A 22,968-nucleotide genomic window follows, 5' to 3' on the forward strand; every position below is an offset into this window, starting at 1 on the left:
ATCCAGATATGCAGCAAAGGATGAGCCACAGCTTACCACAGAGATGTGGAACGAGTCAGCAGTAGTCAGCAGTGCATGCAGAGCAGCTAGTGGCATAGATAATAACCGGAAGAGGCAGCTGAACCAGGCCAGGTGTAGACTTGCTGAACCAGCAATGAATAGATGAAAGGAGGAGCCTTATAAAAGAGGACTGACCAATGGCAGAACTGACTAAAAACACAGGTGCAGTAATCACAGGTGCAGTCTGTACCAAGAAGAGGTTTAAAGTGAGAGTCAGTGTATTGAGGCTCGGGTGGAGACACCCGGGGAGCGGAGTCTGACACCACTACCTGCCTCTCCGTGAACCTGTTAGACATAAGGAGTAAAAAGTACCCTGAACACAGTCCAATTTCTGTAAAAATGAGGAGCCTTAGTGGTAGGGTGAACATAACCCTCTGTTTCATCACACTTTTTAAAGCTATAAAGCAGGCCCAAGCTGTTTTGTAGAGGAAAATTGTACTTATCTAAGAAGGTGGTGGGAAAGCTATAACAAAGAGGACTTAAAGTGACATTTTTACTTTTAGGTTTGCGTATTCCCAGCCCACAATTCCATAAATGGTTGTGCAAAGCATCTACAGCGAGACACTTATAAAAAGTGAAAAATTTGGTGTGCGCCTATGTAAGCGAACAGTGGTCTAATAGGTGTAGCAGCCTAGTCTTGCATGTTTACAGTTTGTCGTATGTATGACAAAAAGAGGCGTTTGCCACAGTCTTCTAAGAGAGGAGTTAGATATTTAACTGAGAATCTGCAGACCAAGGCTGCGAATAGCGTTACACATTTGTGCAGCAGCGCACCTAGGTTAAAGAGATACAGGTGGAGGACATATGTGTGACAAAATAATATTAACGTAACTTACATGCTTTCAAATGGTTTGTATTTGCAAATATCCGAAATAAATAAAGGGAGGTTTGTTTAACAAACAGCAATAAATATATTTAAATAATAACCTGCAACAAACACTACAATCAGGCACAGACAACATACAGGATATAATGAAAACACCTCATCAGTTTCCTAGTCCCTTTCAGGGACTGCTGTCTATCCATCCAAGCTTCTCCCCCTCTCTCCTTTGAGGCTACCAGCAAGACAGTGGTCCTCAGTCACTGTCAGGACCTCTGCTTAGTGGACACACAGCTCCCCAAGACATGGAGAGGTAGATCAGGGCAAAAGCAGTAACTCCAGGGACCGATTGTCCCATTCCTGTCAGGGGACAGACATCTAGATCTCAACGCCAGCCTGACTTCAGCTATCACTGGGTAGTGAATGCCAATTTGCTGTTCTCTGGTATTCGTTTTTAAAGGCAGCCATGACCTTCTCAGGAGTTTCAGAACTTGCCTGATTGGTTCTTTTCTGTGTTTACCTTTTCATAGATAGCAGATGATTTGCTCTTGATACAATTAGGGACAGGTGTTGTTCAATAGCTACACAGAAGAGTTTGTTTAAACAGGAGAGATCACAATCCAGACACATTACACTTAAATACACAATGTAGCCCTCTGTAATTATACAGAGCTCTATCTGTAGACCTTTTCCCTATCTTAACACATGAGAACCCTGGTGTGATGTATATTCATACTGGAATAGTGGACAATACTCCTTTGCCTAGGCTGAAACAATGGACTAGTCTGCAAGACTAAAAAAATCCTACTGCAAGAAGTTTTAACTACTTACAAATAGAATATATACAAGTTTAAATATGACTGACAAATATGGGGAACCAGAGGGCTAGAAAAAGTATATGTTCTTGTGAGAAATAAGGTGCAGACTTTTTGAGGGGATTTTAATATCTAGTTTCATCACAACTCCTTTTTAAAGGCAAGGTGGGCATCTGTCCCTCAAGCTAGGGCTTGTCACGGGCACTAGGAGTCTTTACCCAGGGATCACCAGGTGATAGGCTTACCAGAGCAGTATAGATGGTAATATGGTACTCTGGTAGCAGGGTGATCACGGAACAGGAAATAGTAGATGATAGAGATGCTCAGGAAAGTCTATGACTAGCAGCACTGGTAATATGGATGTAGTAATACACGAGGAACTGTATGGACAAAGGACACGTGAGGGTAGTCAGTGGTCTGCGGTAGCAAGTTGTACCACTGCTATAGTGAGGAGGAATGTCCAACAGAAATGAGGAGGTGATGAGAGTCAGCGGTCTGCGGATAGCAAGTTGTACCACTGCTATGTGAGAGGATACTGGAACAGGTGACACAGGAAACAGGGATCAGTGGTCTGCCTCTAGCAAGTTGTACCACTGAATATATATGTGAGGAGGAGCACGGGGAGAGACTGCAATACAGGGGATACACGGGCACCTTAAACTTGATCCACAATAACATGCACAATATATTAATGACTGAACAGCACTGCAATAATAGAAAGTCACTTGAGGTAATCCGGCACAAGATAACACAGTCAATGTTGGCAATAGTCTCAGCGGATAGTAAACTCCAGAGGAGAACAAACTCAGTCCAGCAAGATATGCAATACACCAGCACAGTCAATGAGAAGTATGCATACCGTGGTTCAGAAGCAGGCTGTCAGACAGGAGTGCAGAGATACCTGAACGGCTGGAGGCCGGCAGGATGCGACGTCCCTGGAGGGGTGAAGCGGTAATCAAGTAGGTGCAGCGCACAGGTAGGTAGACCAGCAGAGGAACAAATACTCAGGAAGCAGTAGTATGTAAGACTGGACTCCTGGAGGACCCTGAAGAGTAGCGATGATCTAGATGAGATGAAAACAGTGAGGCGCAGATCCGATGCAGACTGGCGAGTAGAGACCAGCGGGAACACGAAGAAGCACGGAGAGCGGGTCAGCTGTTGAAGGACGAGTAGAACTGAGAAGTAGCAGCAGCAGGACTCTGCAGATACACAGAGGTAGCGGATAGCAACCAGCAGGTGCAGCAACGATGAAACACGGGAGAGCAGAGCTGAGCTGGAACTGTTGAGCACGGAGAGTAGCGGATAGGAATCAGCTGTAGCAGTCTCGAGGAAACACGGGAGAGATGAGATGAGCTGAAGACTGAAGCGCACGGAGGCAGCGGATAGGAATCAGCCAAACAGTCACGATGAAACACAGGCGAGTTGAAGTAGATTGAAGACTGTAGTGCACGGAGGCAGCGGATAGGAATCAGCTAACAGTCATGATGGCACACAGGTGAGTTGAAGTAGATTGAAGACTGTAGTGCACGGAGGCAGCGGATAGGAATCAGCTAACAGTCACGATGATACATAGCAGAGTTGAAGTAGATTGAAGACTGTAGTGCACGGAGGCAGCGGATAGGAATCAGCTAACAGTCACGATGATACATAGCAGAGTTGAAGTAGATTGAAGACTGTAGTGCACGGAGGCAGCGGATAGGAATCAGCTAACAGTCACGATGATACATAGCAGAGTTGAAGTGGCTTGAAGACTGTAGTGCACGGAGGCAGCGGATAGGAATCAGCTAACAGTCACGATGATACACAGGAGGGTTGAAGTGGTTAGGAAACCACAGGAGTAGAAGTGGTATGGAAACCACAGGGGTAGAAGTGGTCTGGAAACCACAGGGGTAGAAGTGGTCTGGAAACCACAGGGGTAGAAGTGGTCTGGAAACCACAGGGGTAGAAGTGGTTTGGAAACCACAGGAATCAGCAGCGCTGAATACACGAGGAAACACAGGAACACCTTCAGAGGCTCATGGGGAATGAGACTCCAAGATCAGGCCACGTGGTATTGACCACAGGTGCTTAATATAGGGAGTGTTGCCTGATCTGCCAATTAAGTTAAAGGAACAGGTACTGAAGGGTTTGAAAGGGCTGCGCATGCGCAGACCCTCAGGATGGAGGACGGCCACGGTTCCTAAACATACGGGAAGAAGCACTCACAGTCCGGTGAGTGACAGGGCTGTGGGAGGAGTATAAAGTATTTGAACCTGTCCGTATTCATTGTTCAGTGTGACCGATGCTGAGCAAGTCGACTGGTGTCTAGAGAGCTGGTCTTTGTTAAGTTAGCATTAGGGTCACAAGAAAGTGTGTCAAATTTTATTTTGTCAAATACTTTGCCATCCTGATGATAAAAGCAAAGTAAAACACACCTGAAGGTTGCCTGTGCACGCATGTGTATATATATATATATACATCTTGTAACAAACTCGTCCCTCTTGTAGTACTTCTGGCACTGACACCCCGTAGACATCAGACACAGACAGCTTCAAATCAAACGGTGCTTTATTGTTTGCATCACAATAAAGAGCAATTTTTAGTCAGGATGACACCAGTAAACAATACCCTTTGCTCACACCTCCTGGTGACCCTAATGCTAACTAAACATAGTTCAGCTCCCTCATAACTGGCCAACTAGTTCAGCATCAGTCACACACATAAAATGAACAACACAGTCCTTTAAACCCCACCCAAACACTGCAAACCAATCACAGACAATAAATCAATAACATGCATATGGTACACCTGTGTGTTTGTGTGAGATGGGACAGACTGTGTGGGAATGAACACTATATGCAGCTTTTCCTTTGCAGACTTCCCTGGACCTCACCTGTCCCTATGCAGTAAAGGTGTGGCAAATAGGCCTTTTTGCCACAATATATATATATATATATATATTATACACATATACACAGATACTGTATATATATTATGTTCCTTGTTTTTCACCCTCCATTCTTTTCTTTACTTAAAGCGGAGCAATTTGTCACAATACATTAATGCGAAACTTGTCGAAAGACGAGAAATGACACTAGGTATTGCCTCCAGCACCATTACCACACAATCATGGGAAATTAGTTATATTTTTGTTTATTCTAAATGCTTCAAAACTTCTAAGTCACTCCAGTCTTGATCACTTGCAAATAACACGGTGGAAAGGATGTTGATGGAAGACATGTGTAAGTATGATAACATTTTAATATATATATATATATATATATATATATATATATATATATATATATATATATATCTGTAAGTAGACAAATTCCATACTTACTGTTTATTATTTTACTAGTTAAGAGCCATTCAAAATGATGGAAATTAAGATCATGTTGGACCGTTTTGCACCCAATGTTACTTTACCCTTGTGTCAGCATTGATTGAATAGTTTGGCAGATGGCTGCTCAGCCGCAAAATGTTTAGCGTGGCAATATTCACAAATACTGTTCATGAGACCACAGTTATGAGCATTAATAATTGTTTAATCAAAGTTACCATCATCAAGAACAGTGTGGCATCTTGTTCACTGACTTTGTAGGCATTGATGTGATATCACCTCTGTCCTGTTTGCTCTTCGATTGTTTTATCTGTGACGGACAATTTACTGAGCAGTCAGATTTACATGGTGATGACGGTCACGTTCTCTTTGGTCATCGGTCATAGTTTGTCATTGGGCTTTATCCCGCTCCGTCCTGTGTCTTTTTGCTACTTCTTGCTGTTCAGTTACTTCCACACCAGACATCTGTCTTTTAGGTGGCATCTCAGTTACACTTTGTTGCTTAAATTAATTAGTATATTCCTGTTAATTTAACACTAAATGCAAATCAAATGAACAGATAGAAAATAGAGTCAATTTGGAATAATAAAGGTTGTTATAAATTCTAACTGCCACACAAAATGTAACTGAACCCAAGAAATGAGGACAATCTAGTCAGTAGGAATGGTCAAATACACAAGAGTCATTTGCAAACATTTTACCAAATTCGTTGTGTGTATTTATAAAGCGTTAGCCTTTTCTATATATAGATTCTTATTTTACCGTTTTATATTATTCTATTTAGGTGTTGTACACTGCTATGGAATATGTTGGAATATATAAATTAATTATTAAAAATGATAAAATATTCATACTGTAGAGTTTTATATATACATATCTATATCTGTCCATCTATCCCTTATCTATCTAGAGAGACGTATAGAGAGAGAGAGATGTATATATATAGAGGGATATGTATATATATATATATATATATATAGAGAGAGAGAGAGAGAGAGATTATGTATATATAGAGAGAGAGATGTATATATAGAGAGAGACATGTATAGAGAGAGAGATATGTGTATATATATATATTATATATATAGAGAGAGAGAGATGAGAGAGAGATGTGTATATATATATATATATATATCTATATATATATATAGAGAGGAGAGAGAGAGAGACGATATATATATATATATATATATATATATATATATATATATAGAGAGAGAGAGAGAGAGAGAGAGAGAGAGAGAGAGATGTATATATAGATAGAGATATGTATATATATAGAGAGAGAGATATGTATAGAGAAAGATATATATAGAGAGAGAGAGACATGTAATAGAGAGAGAGAGAAATGTATAGAAAGAGAGAGATATATGTTGTATATATATAGAGAGAGATATATGTATAGTATATATATATATATATATATATATATATATATATATATATAGAGTGAGATGTATAGGGAGAGAGAGAGATATGTATAGAGAGAGAGGATATGTTAGCGAGAGAGAGAGATTTAGAGAGAGAGAGAGAGATATGTATAGAGAGAGAGATATGTATATAGAGAGAGATACGGGGTATGTCTATTAAATAACGAGACTGTGATTCCACCTAGTAAACAAAGCAGTCAAAACCGGTCATAACTGCATACGTAGTAACCTTGAACCTTTCTGAACCTTCATGAACAGTTGCAATACTCTATGATGTTCAGTTGATTGTGAGTCGCCATTTAGTTTGGTTGTGTTTTCTGTAGAGTGACGAAAAAATGCTAAGTTTAAAAGTTGAACACGTGTAAATTTGATTTTTTTTTGTAAAATTGCACAAAACACCAACAGAATGTTTTCAAATAACTACTACAGCTATGGAATGACGACCTGTCTCGTGCTCATGTGTTTGAGTGGCACAACAAGATTAGTGAGGACATGAGAATGTTGAAGATGATGAACGCCCTGGATGACCTTGCACTTCAAGAACCGAAGGAAATGTCTAAACAATCAGTCAGATTGTTCGAAAAGACGCCGACTCGAATGTTCGAGTGATAGCTAAATCCATGAACATCGACAAAGACATCGTATGGAAAATTTTGTGTGAGGTTCTTACCATGACGAAAGTTTGTGCAAAGATGGTCCCAAAGGTGCTCACACCAGAGCAGGCAGAACATTGCAAGGAAAGTTGCGTTGACATTCTGCAGCTAACTTGACACAGATCCAAACCTGTTTCATAAAGTAATCACTTGTGATGAGACCTGGATCTTCCAGTACGAACCTGAAACCAAAAGACAGTCAATGCACTGGAAAACACTGTCATCACCAAGAATTGAAAAAAGCTTGTCAAAGCAAGTCACAAATTCAAAGCTCAATGCTCATTGTTTTTTTCAATATCAAGGGTGTAATTTTGGAAGAATAGGTTCCAGAAGGCACAACAGTTAATCAGAATTATTATAAGGAAGAACGTTATTATTATAAGGAAGTTTTGAAAAAGCTGAGGGAAATTATCAGAAAGAAACGGGCCCAATTGGGGAAAAATGGCTTCTTTCTTCCCCAGGACAATGGGCCTGCTCACACAGCACTTTCTGTGAAGCATTTCTTGACCGACAAACACATAACTACACTTGAACATCCTCCATATTCGCCCGATTTAGCACCTTGCGATTTTTACCTTTTCCCAAAAGTTAAATCAGTGCTTTAAGGGACACATTCTGAGTCAGCTGATGCTGTAAAGAAGAAAACGGCAGATATGTTGAAACAAGTGACAGAAATTGATTTGCTCCATGCCTTTGACCAGTGGAAAACAAGACTACAGGGTTGTTATAGTGCAAATGGGGAGTATATTGAAGGGGACAAAGAATAAATAAAGGTGAGTTATTTAATCAGTCTTGTTATATTATTATTATTATTATCGTTTATTTATAAGGCGCCACAAGGTTTCCGCAGCGCCGTACACAATACAAACAATGGACAGTACAGGGAATAACAGTACAATACAATAAACGAGTAGTACCAAGACTTCAGAGGCTCCAGGCAAGGCAAGTGTATGGAGGTTGGAGCAGAAGAGAAGGTAGCGAGACAGGAGGGAGGAGGTCCCTGCTCATACGAGCTTACATCCTATAGGGAGGGTAGACAGACGACAGGCACAGAGGATGTCGGAGGAGGGGAGCAAGCTCCCCTCTACTGAGGAGTGGAGTGAGGAGAGTGAGCATGGAGAGAGGATTAGGTGGAAGGCTGGTAGGCAATGCGGAAGAGATGAGTTTTGAGTGCCCGTTTGAAGGAGCACAGGTTAGGGGACAAACGGATGGACCGTGGGAGGTCATTCCAGTGCAGGGGGGCAGCTCGGGAGAAGTCTTGAATTCTGGAGTGTGATGAGGTGATCAGAGTGGAGGAGAGGCGACGGTCATTGGCTGAACGCAGGGGCCAGGCGGGAGTGTGGATGGAGAGGAGATTGGAGATGTAAGGGGCAGTGGAGTGGGAGAGAGCCTTGTATGTGAGGGTAAGAAGTTTAAAAAGGATTCTGTAAGGGAAGGGGAGCCAGTGTAGGGCAAGGCAGAGAGGGGAGGCAGAAGAGGAGCGGCGAGAAAGGAAGATAAGCCTCGCAGCCGCATTGAGTATAGAATGAAGGGGGCAAGGCGAGAGCGGGGGAGGCCGGTGAGGAGAAGGTTACAGTAGTCCAGCCGGGAAATGATAAGCGCGTGGATAATAGTTTTGGATGCTTCATGAGATAGGAAGGGCCGGATGCGGGCAATGTTGCGAAGTTGGAAGCAACAGGATTGGGCAAGGGATTGAATGTGGGGGGCAAAAGAGAGAGAGGAGTCGAGGGTGACTCCCAGGCAGTGGAGTTGGGGGACAGATGAGATAGTGGAGTTGTTGACAGTGATGGAGAGATCCATGTGGGATGGGGACTGAGACGGAGGGGAAACAATGAGTTCGGTTTTAGCAATGTTAATTTTGAGAAAGCGTGAGGACATCCAAGAGGAGATGGTAGAGAGGCAGTCAGATACACGAGAGAGGAGGGCGGGGGAAAGATCGGGAGAGGAGATGTAAAGTTGAATATCATCGGCGTATAGGTGATACTGAAGACCGAATGAGGTGATGAGAGCACCGAGGGAGGTAGTGTAGAGTGAGAAGAGTAGAGGGCCAAGAACAGAGCCCTGAGGGACTCCTACAGGGAGGGTGGAGGGGGGGGGAGGAAGATCCAGAGATGGAAACAGAGAAGGAGCGTTTGGCGAGGTAAGAGGTGAACCAAGTGAGGACAGAGCCAGAGAGACCGAGAGAGTGAAGGGTCTGCAAGAGGAGGGGGTGGTCAACGGTGTCAAAGGCTGCAGATAGGTCAAGGAGGATGAGGAGGGAGAACTGACCCCTGGATTTAGCAGAGAGGAGATCATTAGTTACGTTGGTTAGTGCGGTTTTGGTGGAGTGGAGGGGGCGGAAACCAGATTGGAGGGGGTCAAGGAGGGAATTGTCTGAGAGGTGACAGGTGAGGCGGTTGCAGACAATTCGCTCGAGAAGTTTAGAGGCATAGGGGAGAAGTGAAATGGGGCGGTAGTTGGCGAGTGAGGTGGGATCAAGATTGTTTTTTTTTAGTATAGGAGTGATAAGGGCATGTTTGAAGGAGGAGGGGACAGTGCCAGAGGAGAGAGACAGGTTGAAGAGGTGAGCTAAATAGGCACAGACAGTGGGGGAGAGGGATCGGAGAAGGTGAGAGGGGATGGGATCCAGGTGGCAGGTGGACGGGGGAGAGGAACGAATGAGGGAGTTGACTTCATCGCCCATAGTAGGGCGGAAGGAGCACCAGGGTGGGATGTGGGAAGAGGGGGGAGTGAGGAGAGAAGCAGGAGAGGAAGAGGAGGAGGAGATACCAAGTCTGATGGCCTCGATTTTGGAGGAGAAAAAGGATGCAAAATCAGTAGCAGAGAGGGAGAGTGGGATAGGAGGAGGTGGAGGGGTGAGGAGAGAGGTGAATGTGGCAAAGAGGCGGCGGGGATAAGAGGACTGAGAAGAAATGAGAGACTTAAAGAAGGATTGTTTGGCTAAGGAGAGGGCGGAGCAGTAGGAGGAGAGAATAAACTTGAAGTGAAGGAAGTCAGCCAGGGAGCGAGATTTCTTCCAGAGGCGTTCAGCAGCACGAGTGCACTTCTGGAGGAAGTGGGTGAACTTGGAGTGCCAGGGTTGCGGAGTTAAGGGGCGTCGGCAGACAGAGGTGGCAGGGGCGACGGCGTCCAAGGCAGTGGTGAGAGAGTGGTTATAGAGAGAGGTGGCTTAGTCAGGGCAGACCAGGGAGGGAAGAGGGGAGAGTAGGGTTTCAAGAGAGGAGGAGAAGGAAGTAGAGTCAACAGCGTCAAGATTGCGCCTAGTAAGGATAGATTTAGGGAGGGGTGGGGCAGGGGAAGAGGACAGATTGAAGGAGAGTAGGTGGGGATGTTAAAGTCACCAAGTATGATAGAGGGGAGGTCAGAGGACAGGTAGTGGGGAAGCCAGGAAGCGAAGTTGTCAAGAAAGAGGGAAGTGGGGCCGGGGGGGCGGTACCAAGTATGATAGAGGGGAGGTCAGAGGACAGGTAGTGGGGAAGCCAGGAAGCGAAGTTGTCAAGAAAGAGGGAAGTGGGGCCGGGGGGGCGGTATATGACTGAGACACGGAGGTGGATGGGGGAGTAGAGGCGGATGGAATGGACTTCGAAGGAGGAGAAGGAGAGGGAAGGTTCGGAGGGAATGACCCGAAATGAGCAATTAGGGGATAGGAGGAGTCCCACTCCCCCACCTGGACGGTCGTCCGGTCTGGTGGAGTGGGTGAAGGAGAGACCACCATGGGAGAGAGCGGCAGCAGAAGCAGTGTCAGCAGAGGAGAGCCAGGTTTCGGTGATAGCAAAGAGGTTAAAGGAGTTGGAGATGAAGAGATCATGGATACCCCAGCAGTTTGTTGCGGATAGATCTGGAGTTCCAGAGGGCACAGGAGAAGGGGAGGGAGGGAAGGGGAGTGATGTGGAGGAGAGAGGCAGGGTTGGAGCGAGGGGGAGCATTAAGGTAGGGGCAGGGAGGGGGACGAGGGGAGAGGATGGGAATAGGACAGGAGCGTGGAGGCATGGTGATATACAAGAGATAAGGGGTGGTGGAGGGGCGAGAGAACCAAGCTGGAAGAAGCAGGGGGAGGGATCCGAGAGAAGAGGCAGAGGTGTGGACAACAATATGCAAACAATGGTGCAGAACAATAGTGCAGTACAATGGTGCAATAGTGCAAACAGTGGTGCAAAACAATAGTGCAGTAGGCTGGTAATAAAATGAGTAAGGGTGATAAAAGTAAAGTAGTAGACTGGTAATAAAAAGAACAAAAGCAATAAAAATAAAGTGAGTAGAATTTCCAGGCAAAACAATTAGGAAGCAGTAAGAAAAAGACAAAGTAGAATACTAGGCAAATACAAGGCAAAGACAGTGGGTGAAACAAAAAACAAATAGGCAAAGCTGGGGGAACAATACCAGGCAGGGAGGACAGGGAACACTAGATGTAGGGTCCTGGTGTGGGTTCGCTGGTAGTCCAGAGCAGGTGAGTCCTCAGGAGCTGGTGCCTTTAGGGTGATGAGCAGGAGCGCTGGCAAGTCCAGGGGGGAGGGATTCAGTGGATCCAAGACAAATGCGAATAAGTCCAGTGAAGTGTCCAGGGGAAAAGGGAGAGTCCTGGGGTGGAGGGAGAACAATGAGGACCAGAGAGAGGAATGCGGCAGGAGAAGAGACGGAGGGGGGGGTTCACTGGGCATCCGTGGGGACAGGCTGCGGCAGCAGAGGGAGACACAGGGCCATGGAGTGGATGGAGAGGAGGAGAGCAGGCCCGAGCCGCGGGCTGTCGTGGCCGATTCCGGATGTGCGGGGGAGGTGCAGAAACCAGAGGCAGCATCAGGAGCTAGGTCAACGAGAGGCAGGAGGCAGCATGACATCAGAGCATGAGGCAGCAGGAACGGCTTGAGGAGGAAGAAGGCTGAGTCCGCTTCCAGGAGAGGCAGCGTCGTCGGGATGACCAGACCGTGTCCTGGAGTGGCAGCACCGTCGGGATTGGAGCGGGAGGCGGCGGCGGCAGAGCAAAGGGCTGCAGGAGGTCATCGGGCCACGGACAGCAGGCAGAGACCGCGGAGTAGAGGTGAGTAGATCGCCTGGAGAATAGGCCTGAAGCCAGGGGTTGTGGTAGATGGCATCCGATGGACGGAGCACTCAAGAGCACCACAATTACCACCCATGGATAGGTAGGCTAGCAGCAGAGGCAGGCAGCACGGAAGGCAACTCCATAGGCATAAATCGGGGCCCAGATGAGAAAGCAAGCTGGGCTCCAGCGGAGAGCTTAGAGGGCACGTCTGCCCTAAGCAGGAACAGGAAGTCACTCTTATATAATAGACATACCTCGTATCTTTAACAGTCCAAGGAACTCTGGAAGGGGCATTGTCTATCCCTATTTATCATGTTGTCTTCTCTCTGATAATCACCTCTCACTCCTGCCTACAGGACTTCTCTATGCAACTATACTCATTTCTCTACCATGCCTGATCAGATTCTCCCCAGCCATTAAATATTTAAACAATCCCTCAACACCTACCTCATTATTAGAACATTCCCAAATTCACATATCACTCTCCTAGTACACCGTCATTACTGTCCGTATCTCACATTTGCTCATCTTGTGTCAGCTCTGCCAATTTCCCATAATGGTGTAATGTCTATCACAAGCATGGCCCACATTAACAACATTTTTTATTTTGTTTAAATTACACTTACCCTTTGTTTGTATGTCTGTATTTATTCTATCCAACTTCTATGTCCCTGTTTTACATATGCTCTATATTTTCCATTGTCCGGTATTGCGGAACATTAAGTCCCCTTACAAATAATAATTATTATTAATAATAATAATAATAATTACCTTGAAAATTTCCAATAAAAATACTGCATTTAAAAAAAAATAAAAAATAATGATAATAATAATAATAATAATTTGCAATGCTAGACTTCATGACTACACTCAACATTGGAAAACATAGAATTGTGCCCCCCTCACAGACGCCAGGTCTGGCATAAAAACAGCATGTGCGCTACCCTTGGTTAATGACCTTTTCAGTGTTTGTGTTTTGTGGTTACATTTACAGACAAGGAGACTCCCTTAGTGGATAAAAGCAGTGAGGACGGTAAGTGGAAGAGAGTGAGGGAGAGCAGTGTGACTCTAGTGGAAGAGGAGACGTCCGCTCTGCAGTTCATGAAGAAGAAAATCCACAGTCTCTCTGTAAATGTAGGTTTCACATTGGGCTCCCATGTGTTCTGATTTTTCTGTCACTGTGGCTGTTTTTGGTGCTAAATAACTGTAACTTGTTCACAATAGGTTGAAACCTTGTCAGTATTTTACACTGGATGACCAGAGACCAGTATTTACATGAAAGTAACAAAAATACTAAATTGCTTATCTAATTCCTGCCATAAATGCCACCTTTATTGATCACTAGGTGCTTCCCATTGTAAGACAATAGAACATAAACCCTTCAAAGTTTGAAAGTAATTTCTGTTTCTTTTTGTAATATTGTGTCTCTTTCTGCAGCAGGGAGATGAAGACGCTTTCTTTGTAGCTGATCTAAATGACGTGATACAGAAACATCTGCGATTTCTCCAGGAATTGCCCCGGGTGAGGCCGTTCTATGCTGTGAAGTGTAACAGCAGTGATGAGATTCTTCAGGTGCTCGCAGCCCTGGGTACAGGATTTGACTGTGCCAGCCAGGTAATGGCAGCCTAGAATACGTAACACATTCACACTGCGCAGCAGACAGCTCATGTTCTTATCAGTTCTTCATGAAACTGTCACAATGATAAGAGTAATAAGATAGTGGCTGATGTGAGAATACTCACTGACCACACACCTGCCAGCTATAATCATTATCACAGCACTATAACCCTCTGTTTCTGCATTATCCACTTGTTTTCTAGTTGCAGTAACCTGGGATGGATTTCTTTCATTTTTACATCAATTAATTAATTACAGAAAGATTGTTACAAATATGAAAAAGGGGGAAAAGCAAAAGTGGATTGGTATAAATACTGGTAGTGATTAGCGGGATCTTCTCACCTAAAGTTTATGCATACTTGCCTACTTTTGCAGGCAAGGGGTCCATCGAGGGGCACCGTTAGGCTCCGCCCCCTGTCAATCTCAGGCAATTTTAGTCAACCGCTGCAGGGGGCGGGGCCACGATGACGCGTTTAGCCCCGCTCACGCCATCTTCAACAACGCTGAAATCTGGATCCGGGATTTCTGCCTGCTCTCTCGGGAGTCTGGGAGCACTCCTAAAAATTCGGGAGTCTCCCAGACATTCCAGGAGAGTAGGCAACTATGAGTTTATGGCGGTGTATTGGTTCTTGTACAGACTTAGTTATAACTAAAGCATACTGACTCCTTTCTACCTTGGGATAATACTGCAAATCAACCCAGGTTACCAGTTGTGGGGGGAGGGGGCTGGGGGTAAAGTATTATCTGGTTTGGAACAGGAGTCAGGTTAATACCATAGAAATCATGCCTGAAAAACCTGTAACTCTCCAAGTGCTGCAAAACTACAAGACCCAGCATGCTTTGCCAACCAATAGACAGGTGATAGTGGGATTTGCAGTTTACTGCCCAGGCTTGATAGAGATCATAGAAGTTTTTGGTAATGGCAACATCCATACATGCTAAAGAGCAGGGTACATTGCAAATGAAGCATGTACTGTACAATGGGCGCTCTGCTCTTTATTGATTACAATGGCTGCATTTATCGTACAGAGCAATAATCTCTACAATGACCAGAGTTCTAGTTGTGTACACCGAGCAGATACACAGCTAGTTAGTAAAGTATTATATCAATACATGGCTCACCCACACAGGTCTATCTAGGCCGGATCTCCGGGGTGCATTCCACACTTATATACTGTTCTCGCTCGCCCGACCATGATCTGCTTCTCTACGGATAAGAAGCCTCAAGTTTAAGTTACATAAAAATTAATATCCAATATTGCTCATGTGCTGTAAGGATTTTTACAGCCCGCAGATGGACTTGCTTATGTCTACCTCGAAATCTGGTCTTTATTAAGTAAATCGGAAATTTTATGCTGAACTAATTGTGCTGAAAATCTGCCCTGTGTAATCACCAAGGGCTATTTAAAAAAGTAAAAATATAATGTATTAGACTTTGGACAGAGACAACTGAATCTCCTCATGATTCGTGGCCTGATTTGCTATATTGAGCTATTATATTCAGTGAATGGGCTCACCTATCTGCGCAAACATAAAATAGCTGAATTTTCTGCTATATTTTGCTCCTCTGCAATTTTTGGCCCTGCTGGATATGAGTAGAGTGATAATTTTGGGGAGTCCTTACGGACTCCTGGCAGAGTGGGTCTCTCTCCTGGATGCAGCTTTTTTGTTGTGATGTGGCTCGGGCTGTGGTGAGATAATTGAGTCATCAGGCCCCAGCTCTGGTGTGTGAGGATGTGATTGCCATGGTGGGCGGGACCTGATAATGGGAATCGTTTCATCATGGCCTCATGCCCCCACTATGTGATGACTCGAATTGCGTCAATGCACAGTGGGAGGCAGGGCCATGAAGACTCGAATCGCATTATGACATCCCCCATACTTGCCACTTGGATCTTCCCCTCCTGGAGGGTAGGTCCAAAAAAGTAGTAAGTATTATTCATGTCTAAAGTGAGAGAAGGAACCTTGGGTCTGTCTTTTTTATTGTTATTTTTACATATTATATTTATAAGTTGGTTGGAATATTAATGAATTTTCCACATAAAGTTCACGTGGAGGGAGGAAGAGGCACCTAACTGAAACTGTAGCTCTGATGCTCGATCTCTGCCTTTGAGGGGCATAAAAAACAAATCGTAAAACATTTCAAGGAACCAAAGCTTTAATTTCAAGCTACAGACACAGGTTTTAGAAATGATCACTATGTAGATTTTCTTACTTCATTGCTGTAATTTGCAAATCATTTGGTCGACAATTAGACCTCTCTAGAACAATGATATTTTAAGCCTCTAAAATGAAAATATTTTGAAAGTTTTTATCACAATATTTCAGGCACTTTTTGACCATCACATTATTTTGTCCTCAGGCTGAGATAAAGATGATATTAGGAATGGGAGTACCTGCCACTGACATTATCTATGCAAACCCCTTCAAACAGCCATCCCACATCAGATATGCAGCCAAGCATGGAGTCAACAGGATGACGTTTGACTGTGAGAGTGAACTGGTGAAAGTCGCAAAGAATCATCCAGCTGCTGAGTAAGTGACAGTCTAGAAACAGCTTTTCTGGAATATGTCCCATCCTCACACAAGATGCCACCCCCACAAATAAAATAATAATCTTGATAAATGAACGCTCATTCTACCACAATAGAAAGATTATCCCTGCTCCAATCATTTAGACATCATGGGATTCCTCATCTGCTGATGTTTTATTGTAGTCTTTACATTGGCGTCACATAACTTCCACAATAAATGTCAGTGTTGAGCCTTGCCTGCAAATCCCACCAGAACTCTTGTCACACATTTTTGTGATTAACAACAAATTGAAGGAGTTTTCAAACTTCATCAAATAAATAACCAACTCCCCTCTTCCATTCCTAATTATAGTTCTTTGGTGTAGGTGTCTCCCCTGGGACTCCACCAGTAACACCTGATAAATGGTGTTACTCCACATTCAAATATAACCAGAACCTTCCTTTGGTTCTCACTATAGTAGGAGAGATCTGACACATCTCCTCTAAATGAAAGCCTAAGAGCGATTGTGTTGGATCACTCCTGCTACAGAAAGAGCTGAGCGATACCGTACGTGATTGGCAGGGGTCCTGGTTCTGAGAACTTTGAACTTCAGTGAATAGTGCAAATGTTGAGGAACCCCAACCAAAGTACTATTATTGTAAAGGGATGTTGGGGATTTGTTTGAAGGTGTAGTAAATTTTATTCAAGATTACTACTAGAATAATAGATCTGAATTTGCCCACGGTTTTGTTCTACTTCAGTCTTCCGTCTCCGTATTTAATTAACCATCTCCATGGTGCCCTTGCCACCCCTGCCCACTTCCTTTCAAAAGCTGAATTTCCAGGTTGGGCCAGCCAGTCATAATACAATACGGATAAGGATAATGAGGGTGCCAGTAAACAACTGTATGGAGATGTAGAGGCTGAAATCAGAGTTTTAAGAGGACTAAACAAAGCTGGACGAAGCCATCGGATCTAAAAGAAAATAACATTATGTTAAAATAAATGTTTTGTTTGACAGATATGATAATATGTTACATATATTTTTTCTTTAATGTGTGTAGTTCCCTCTACACAACTGTATACGTCAATCCTCCACTTAAGTCGTCAATTATCTCCATGATGCTATATTCACACGAGCCCACTTCCTTCCTGTATTACAGTTGACTATCATAGTTGGGTCAGTCAAAAAGGTACAATAAGGAAGAGGTGTTTCAAAGATTGCACGTGGATAGATGTCGTGGTTGAAAACAGTGAGGCTGGCAAGGAATAGACAGAGCTGGATGATGCAGCAGGATTTACATGGAAGTAATTTTAATAACATATTAGTTTTGTTTTGATAGGGGTGGTAAATCATAAGGCAGAATTCCATTTAGCTTAGACATTCTCTTAAATAGTACCTTGCTCTTGCAGCCCAGATGACTGTTCAATTTGTTAATGTCCTTCCTGTCCAGGATGATCCTACGCATTAGCACTGATGATATTGGAGCAATGGGTTGTCTCAGCAAGAAGTTTGGTGCCCCTTTAGAGATATGTGAACACCTCCTGAAAGTAGCCAAGAGTCTGCATTTAATGGTAACTGGTGTCAGGTAAGATGTATATAACATTGTTCTGATGGTGGAGAGTACAGTGGATGAGCAATAACCAGTCTAAAATGAAGTGACCTTAAGAAACAAGTGGTGGAAAGAGTAACTGAGCTCAGAGGTGAGACCCCCAGCAGCCACAGGGCCCCTATGATGGAACGAGAATTATTTAACACAGCTAATCAAACCATAATAATGGCCATTATTAATGGAAATGGTCCAAAATCTCCAGATATGGATCATTGGGAGCAGGGGGGCTATTACCAATAAACCAATAAACTAGTCGCATGAGATTTAGGAAAATTTGTGGGTCTTGTTATTCAAATATGCAGAGATTTTTCCTATGGACGACAAATACAATATTTTATTGAAAGTTGCCGTCTGGAGGAGGGAATCAGGATTTTTCCAGTGTTTTGCCTTCAAGCATGCATATGGCTGCATTAAAGATCTGCACAGTGAGTTTTTCTGACTAAGTAGCTCCAGGGATGCACCGAGGAGAAAAGACCATGGACAATTAGAAATCGGAACATTACTGATATCACACCAAACAGAGCAATCTTTAGTCAAGACCACCAAATATGAAGGAAAGACTCCACCCCACCACATTCTCTCCAACATTGCTCAGAGGCCGTACTGTAGATCCTTTTCAACCGTGAAGGAACCAGATCAGATACCACCTAAAGTATATTTTATAGGCATTCTCCTTTACCAGGGAAGAAATAGAGGTTTTGGATGCCCTTTCACTCTCTGTTGTCCAGTTGTCCTCCTCTGGTGGTCTGCCATTTATCAGGGTCCCCTCATGTACAGGGGTAGAAGTCTGTTTAGAGGAGATGACAAGATTATAAATGATGAAGATAATGCATTTCTGAAGAAGGTCGTGAATGCAGAGAGACTTGTGTGGATGTAGAGATCTCACAATATCGGGCTTTGAAAGTGAAATGATAAAGTACTTCACCTGCAGGTATGCTAATGGCCTGAAGGTAGAAAATTGAAATTGTTCCTATAGGATCACCCGTGGATTGCATTGGACAAAGCTAAGACACTCCAACCAATTATTTGGCAAGGAGGTTAACCCCTACATAACCCATCACTTTCCTCATACTTTAATTGAGCTACAAAGTGGTGTATATATTTTTTATACTTGCATGTGTAAACAAGGTGTAAAAGTTATGTGCAACATAGAAACTTAGCAGAAATTATCTTTAGCTAACAATTTAGCTTTAGATTGTAAGCTCTCATGAGCAGGGAGCTCTTCTCTCCTGTTCCTCCTATTTTCATTATCTATCACTTCTTCTCGCCAGGTACATTTTGCACCTCCGCCTTGGGCTCTCTGCCCTTGACCTCACTCCTCCACTGGAGCCTCTATCAGTAGTTCTGATACTGTTATTCGTACCCCCGCTCACGGGCACAGGTCTCATTGAATAGATGCCTTGCACCCCATTGGCCATTTAGCCTATTATTAGCTGTGCTGAGATTTGTATTGTTATTTGTTTACTGTATTGTCCTGTAATACCATGTACTGTTTTATAGTTTGCCCTCTGCACGGCTCTGCGGACCATTTGTGGTGTCCTATATATAAAGGATAATACTAATTGGCTAAGAGCTATTTAGGTAATGAAAGAAAAGTGCGTGTCTCACTACCTTCTGTGGTATATTCATCTTTCTGCAGTTTCCATCATTTTTATGGCTCCATTAACCCCCAGAGTTTTCATCGGTGTATTGGGAATGCCAGACGTCTGTTTGACATTGGAAACACATTGGGGCACAAGATGAAAGTCTTGGATATTGGAGGTGGGTTTCCTGGTAATCCTGATTTCCAACCAAGATTTGAGGAGGTGAGATTAACAGATATTGACTAATGTAAATTGATAGATATGAAAAGAGAACAATAAGACTTATTTATTTGAAGATGTACAGTTAATTGTTTTTTTGTGGAATCTTTAGAAAACACATTTGTGCATTTTTAAGGTCTGCACTGATCTATACTTAATTGGTCCAAAACGGTTCTTAGGCTGGGTACACATTACAGAAAAGCTCTCCCGTTGTGTTTTATCAACAACTGAAAAAAAGAATTACCCATCAGCATGGCGATACACAAATCGTACATATAGTACACTCTATATATGGTTTACAAGACTTACCTTCAGATCTGTGCTCTTCATCTGTCATAACCATCGGCTGAAATGATTGTCACTCTGCACACTCCGTGGAGATCTGTGGACACCATTGCTCGTGAGTACATAAAAATTGCAGAACTGGAACAAGATTATTCCATCGTTGAATGAGATACTTAGTTCGGTATAAGAATCAAATTGAAACAATATTGTCACTCACCGGACTTCTAGACCTAGAGTTAGGCCAATTGCCCCTCTGCTGGCGCTCGTCTTGATTGAGTTTCTGCGCATGTGCAAACCTAGAGGGTCCTTTATAACTTTCCCTTTATTGGTATTGGCTATCCATTAGCATTTCCCTATTTAAAGCACCTCTGACCCCTCCTTAATTGTCTGATCTTGATTCTCACCTCCTCGTGTCAGCTGTGTACTCTGTTCCTGTGGCTGCAGTTACTCTCAGCGTTCCTGCCTCATTGCACTGGTCTTTGACTTTTCTACCTGCTTCTCACCTGTAGGCCGGATACCTCTCAGTCACATCCGTGGTAAACCTGCCTCCAGCTGTATGCTGTAGTGACCGCTGCTTCTCACCTGTTGGCCGGATACTTCTCAGCCACCTCTGTGGTAAACCTGCCTATCGCTGTAAGCTCTAGTGACCGCTGCTTCTCACCTGTTGGCCGGATACTTCTCAGCCACCTCCGTGGTAAACCTGCCTCACGCTGTAAGCTGTAGTGACCACTGCTTCTCACCTGTGGGCTGGATACTTCTCAGCCACCTCCGTGGTAAACCTGCCTCCAGCTGTATGCTGTAGTGACCGCTGCTTCTCACCTGTTGGCCGGATACTTCTCAGCCACCTCCGTGGTAAACCTGCCTCACGCTGTATGCTGTAGTGACCGCTGCTTCTCACCTGTTGGCCGGATACTTCTCAGCCACCTCTGTGGTAAACCTGCCTATCGCTGTAAGCTCTAGTGACCGCTGCTTCTCACCTGTTGGCCGGATACTTCTCAGCCACCTCCGTGGTAAACCTGCCTCACGCTGTAAGCTGTAGTGACCACTGCTTCTCACCTGTTGGCCGGATACTTCTCAGCCACCTCTGTGGTAAACCTGCCTATCGCTGTAAGCTCTAGTGACCGCTGCTTCTCACCTGTTGGCCGGATACTTCTCAGCCACCTCCGTGGTAAACCTGCCTCACGCTGTAAGCTGTAGTGACCACTGCTTCTCACCTGTTGGCCGGATACTTCTCAGCCACCTCTGTGGTAAACCTGCCTCACGCTGTATGCTGTAGTGACCGCTCCATCTCACCTGTTGGCCGGATACTTCTCAGCCACCTCCGTGGTAAACCTGCCTCACGCTGTATGCTATAGTGACCGCTGCTTCTCACCTGTGGGCCGGATACTTCTCAGCCACCTCCATGGTAAACCTGCCTATAGCTGTAAGCTGTAGTGACCGCTGCTTCTCACCTGTTGGCCAGATATTTCTCAGCCACCTCCGTGGTAAACCTGCCTCACGCTGTATGCTATAGTGACCGCTGCTTCTCAACTGTTGGTCGGATACTTCTCAGCCACCTCCGTGGTAAACCTGCCTCACGCTGTATGCTGTAGTGACCGCTGCTTCTCACCTGTTGGCCGGATACTTCTCAGCCACCTCCGAGGTAAACCTGCCTCACGCTGTATGCTGTAGTGACCGCTGCTTCTCACCTGTTGGCCGGATATTTCTCAGCCACCTCCGTGGTAAACCTGCCTTCCGCTGTATGCTGTAGTGACCGCTGCTTCTCACCTGTGGGCCGGATACTTCTCAGCCACCTCCATGGTAAACCTGCCTATCGCTGTAAGCTGTAGTGAGCGCTGCTTCTCACCTGTGGGCCGGATACTTCTCAGCCACCTCTGTGGAAAACCTGCCTCCTGCTGTATGCTATAGTGACTGCTGCTTCTCACCTGTGGGCCGGATACTTCTCAGCCACCTCCGTGTTAAACCTGCCTCACGCTGTATGCTGTAGTGACCGCTGCTTCTCACCTGTTGGTCGGATACTTCTCAGCCACCTCTGTGGTAAACCTGCCTCACGCTGTATGCTATAGTGACCACTGCTTCTCACCTGTTGGCTGGATACTTCTCAGCCACCTCCGTGGTAAACCTGCCTCCTGCCGTATGCTGTAGTGACCGCTCCATCTCACCTGTGGGCCGGATACTTCCCAGCCACCTCCGTGGTAAACCTGCCTCCAGCTGTATGCTGTAGTGACCGCTGCTTCTCACCTGTTGGTCGGATACTTCTCAGCCACCTCTGTGGTAAACCTGCCTCACGCTGTATGCTGTAGTGACCGCTGCTTCTCACCTGTTGGTCGGATACTTCTCAGCCACCTCTGTGGTAAACCTGCCTCACGCTGTATGCTATAGTGACCACTGCTTCTCACCTGTTGGCTGTATACTTCTCAGCTACCTCCGTGGTAAACCTGCCTCCTGCCGTATGCTGTAGTGACCGCTCCATCTCACCTGTGGGCCGGATACTTCCCAGCCACCTCCGTAGTAAACCTGCCTCCTGCTGTATGCTATAGTGACTGCTGCTTCTCACCTGTGGGCCGGATACTTCTCAGCCACCTCCGTGGTAAACCTGCCTCCAGCTGTATGCTGTAGTGACCGCTGCTTCTCACCTGTGGGCCAGATACTTCTCAGCCACCTCCATGGTAAACCTGCCTCCAGCTGTATGCTATAGTGACCGCTGCTTCTCACCTGTTGGCCGGATACTTCTCAGCCACCTCCGTGGTAAACCTGCCTTCCGCTGTATGCTGTAGTGACCGCTGCTTCTCACCTGTGGGCCGGATACTTCTCAGCCACCTCCATGGTAAACCTGCCTCACGCTGTAAGCTGTAGTGACCGCTGCTTCTCACCTGTTGGCCGGATACTTCTCAGCCACATCTGTGGTAAACCTGCCTCCTGCTGTATGCTATAGTGACTGCTGCTTCTCACCTGTTGGCCGGATACTTCTCAGCCACCTCCGTGGTAAACCTGCCTCAC

General features: G+C 44.9%; 1 protein-coding gene across 4 annotated transcripts in view; it reads left to right on the forward strand.

Moving 5' to 3' along the window:
- The window catches only part of LOC142140738 (ornithine decarboxylase-like), a 45,016-nt gene that overhangs the window by 13,200 nt on the left and 8,848 nt on the right, over positions 1-22,968 (forward strand). For 3 of the 4 annotated variants that reach the window (XM_075198576.1, XM_075198577.1, XM_075198578.1), the window contains 5 exons: positions 13,133-13,272; positions 13,576-13,752; positions 16,118-16,290; positions 17,723-17,857; positions 19,521-19,686. In XM_075198576.1, the coding sequence (XP_075054677.1) occupies positions 13,133-13,272; positions 13,576-13,752; positions 16,118-16,290; positions 17,723-17,857; positions 19,521-19,686 (791 nt within the window). Of the gene's footprint in view, positions 1-13,104; positions 13,273-13,575; positions 13,753-16,117; positions 16,291-17,722; positions 17,858-19,520; positions 19,687-22,968 lie in introns of all 4 variants that reach the window. The other variant, XM_075198579.1, reaches the window with a different exon arrangement.

This window comes from Mixophyes fleayi, chromosome 2 (genome assembly GCF_038048845.1).
Source record: "Mixophyes fleayi isolate aMixFle1 chromosome 2, aMixFle1.hap1, whole genome shotgun sequence".
NCBI classification, from domain to species: Eukaryota; Metazoa; Chordata; class Amphibia; order Anura; family Limnodynastidae; genus Mixophyes; species Mixophyes fleayi.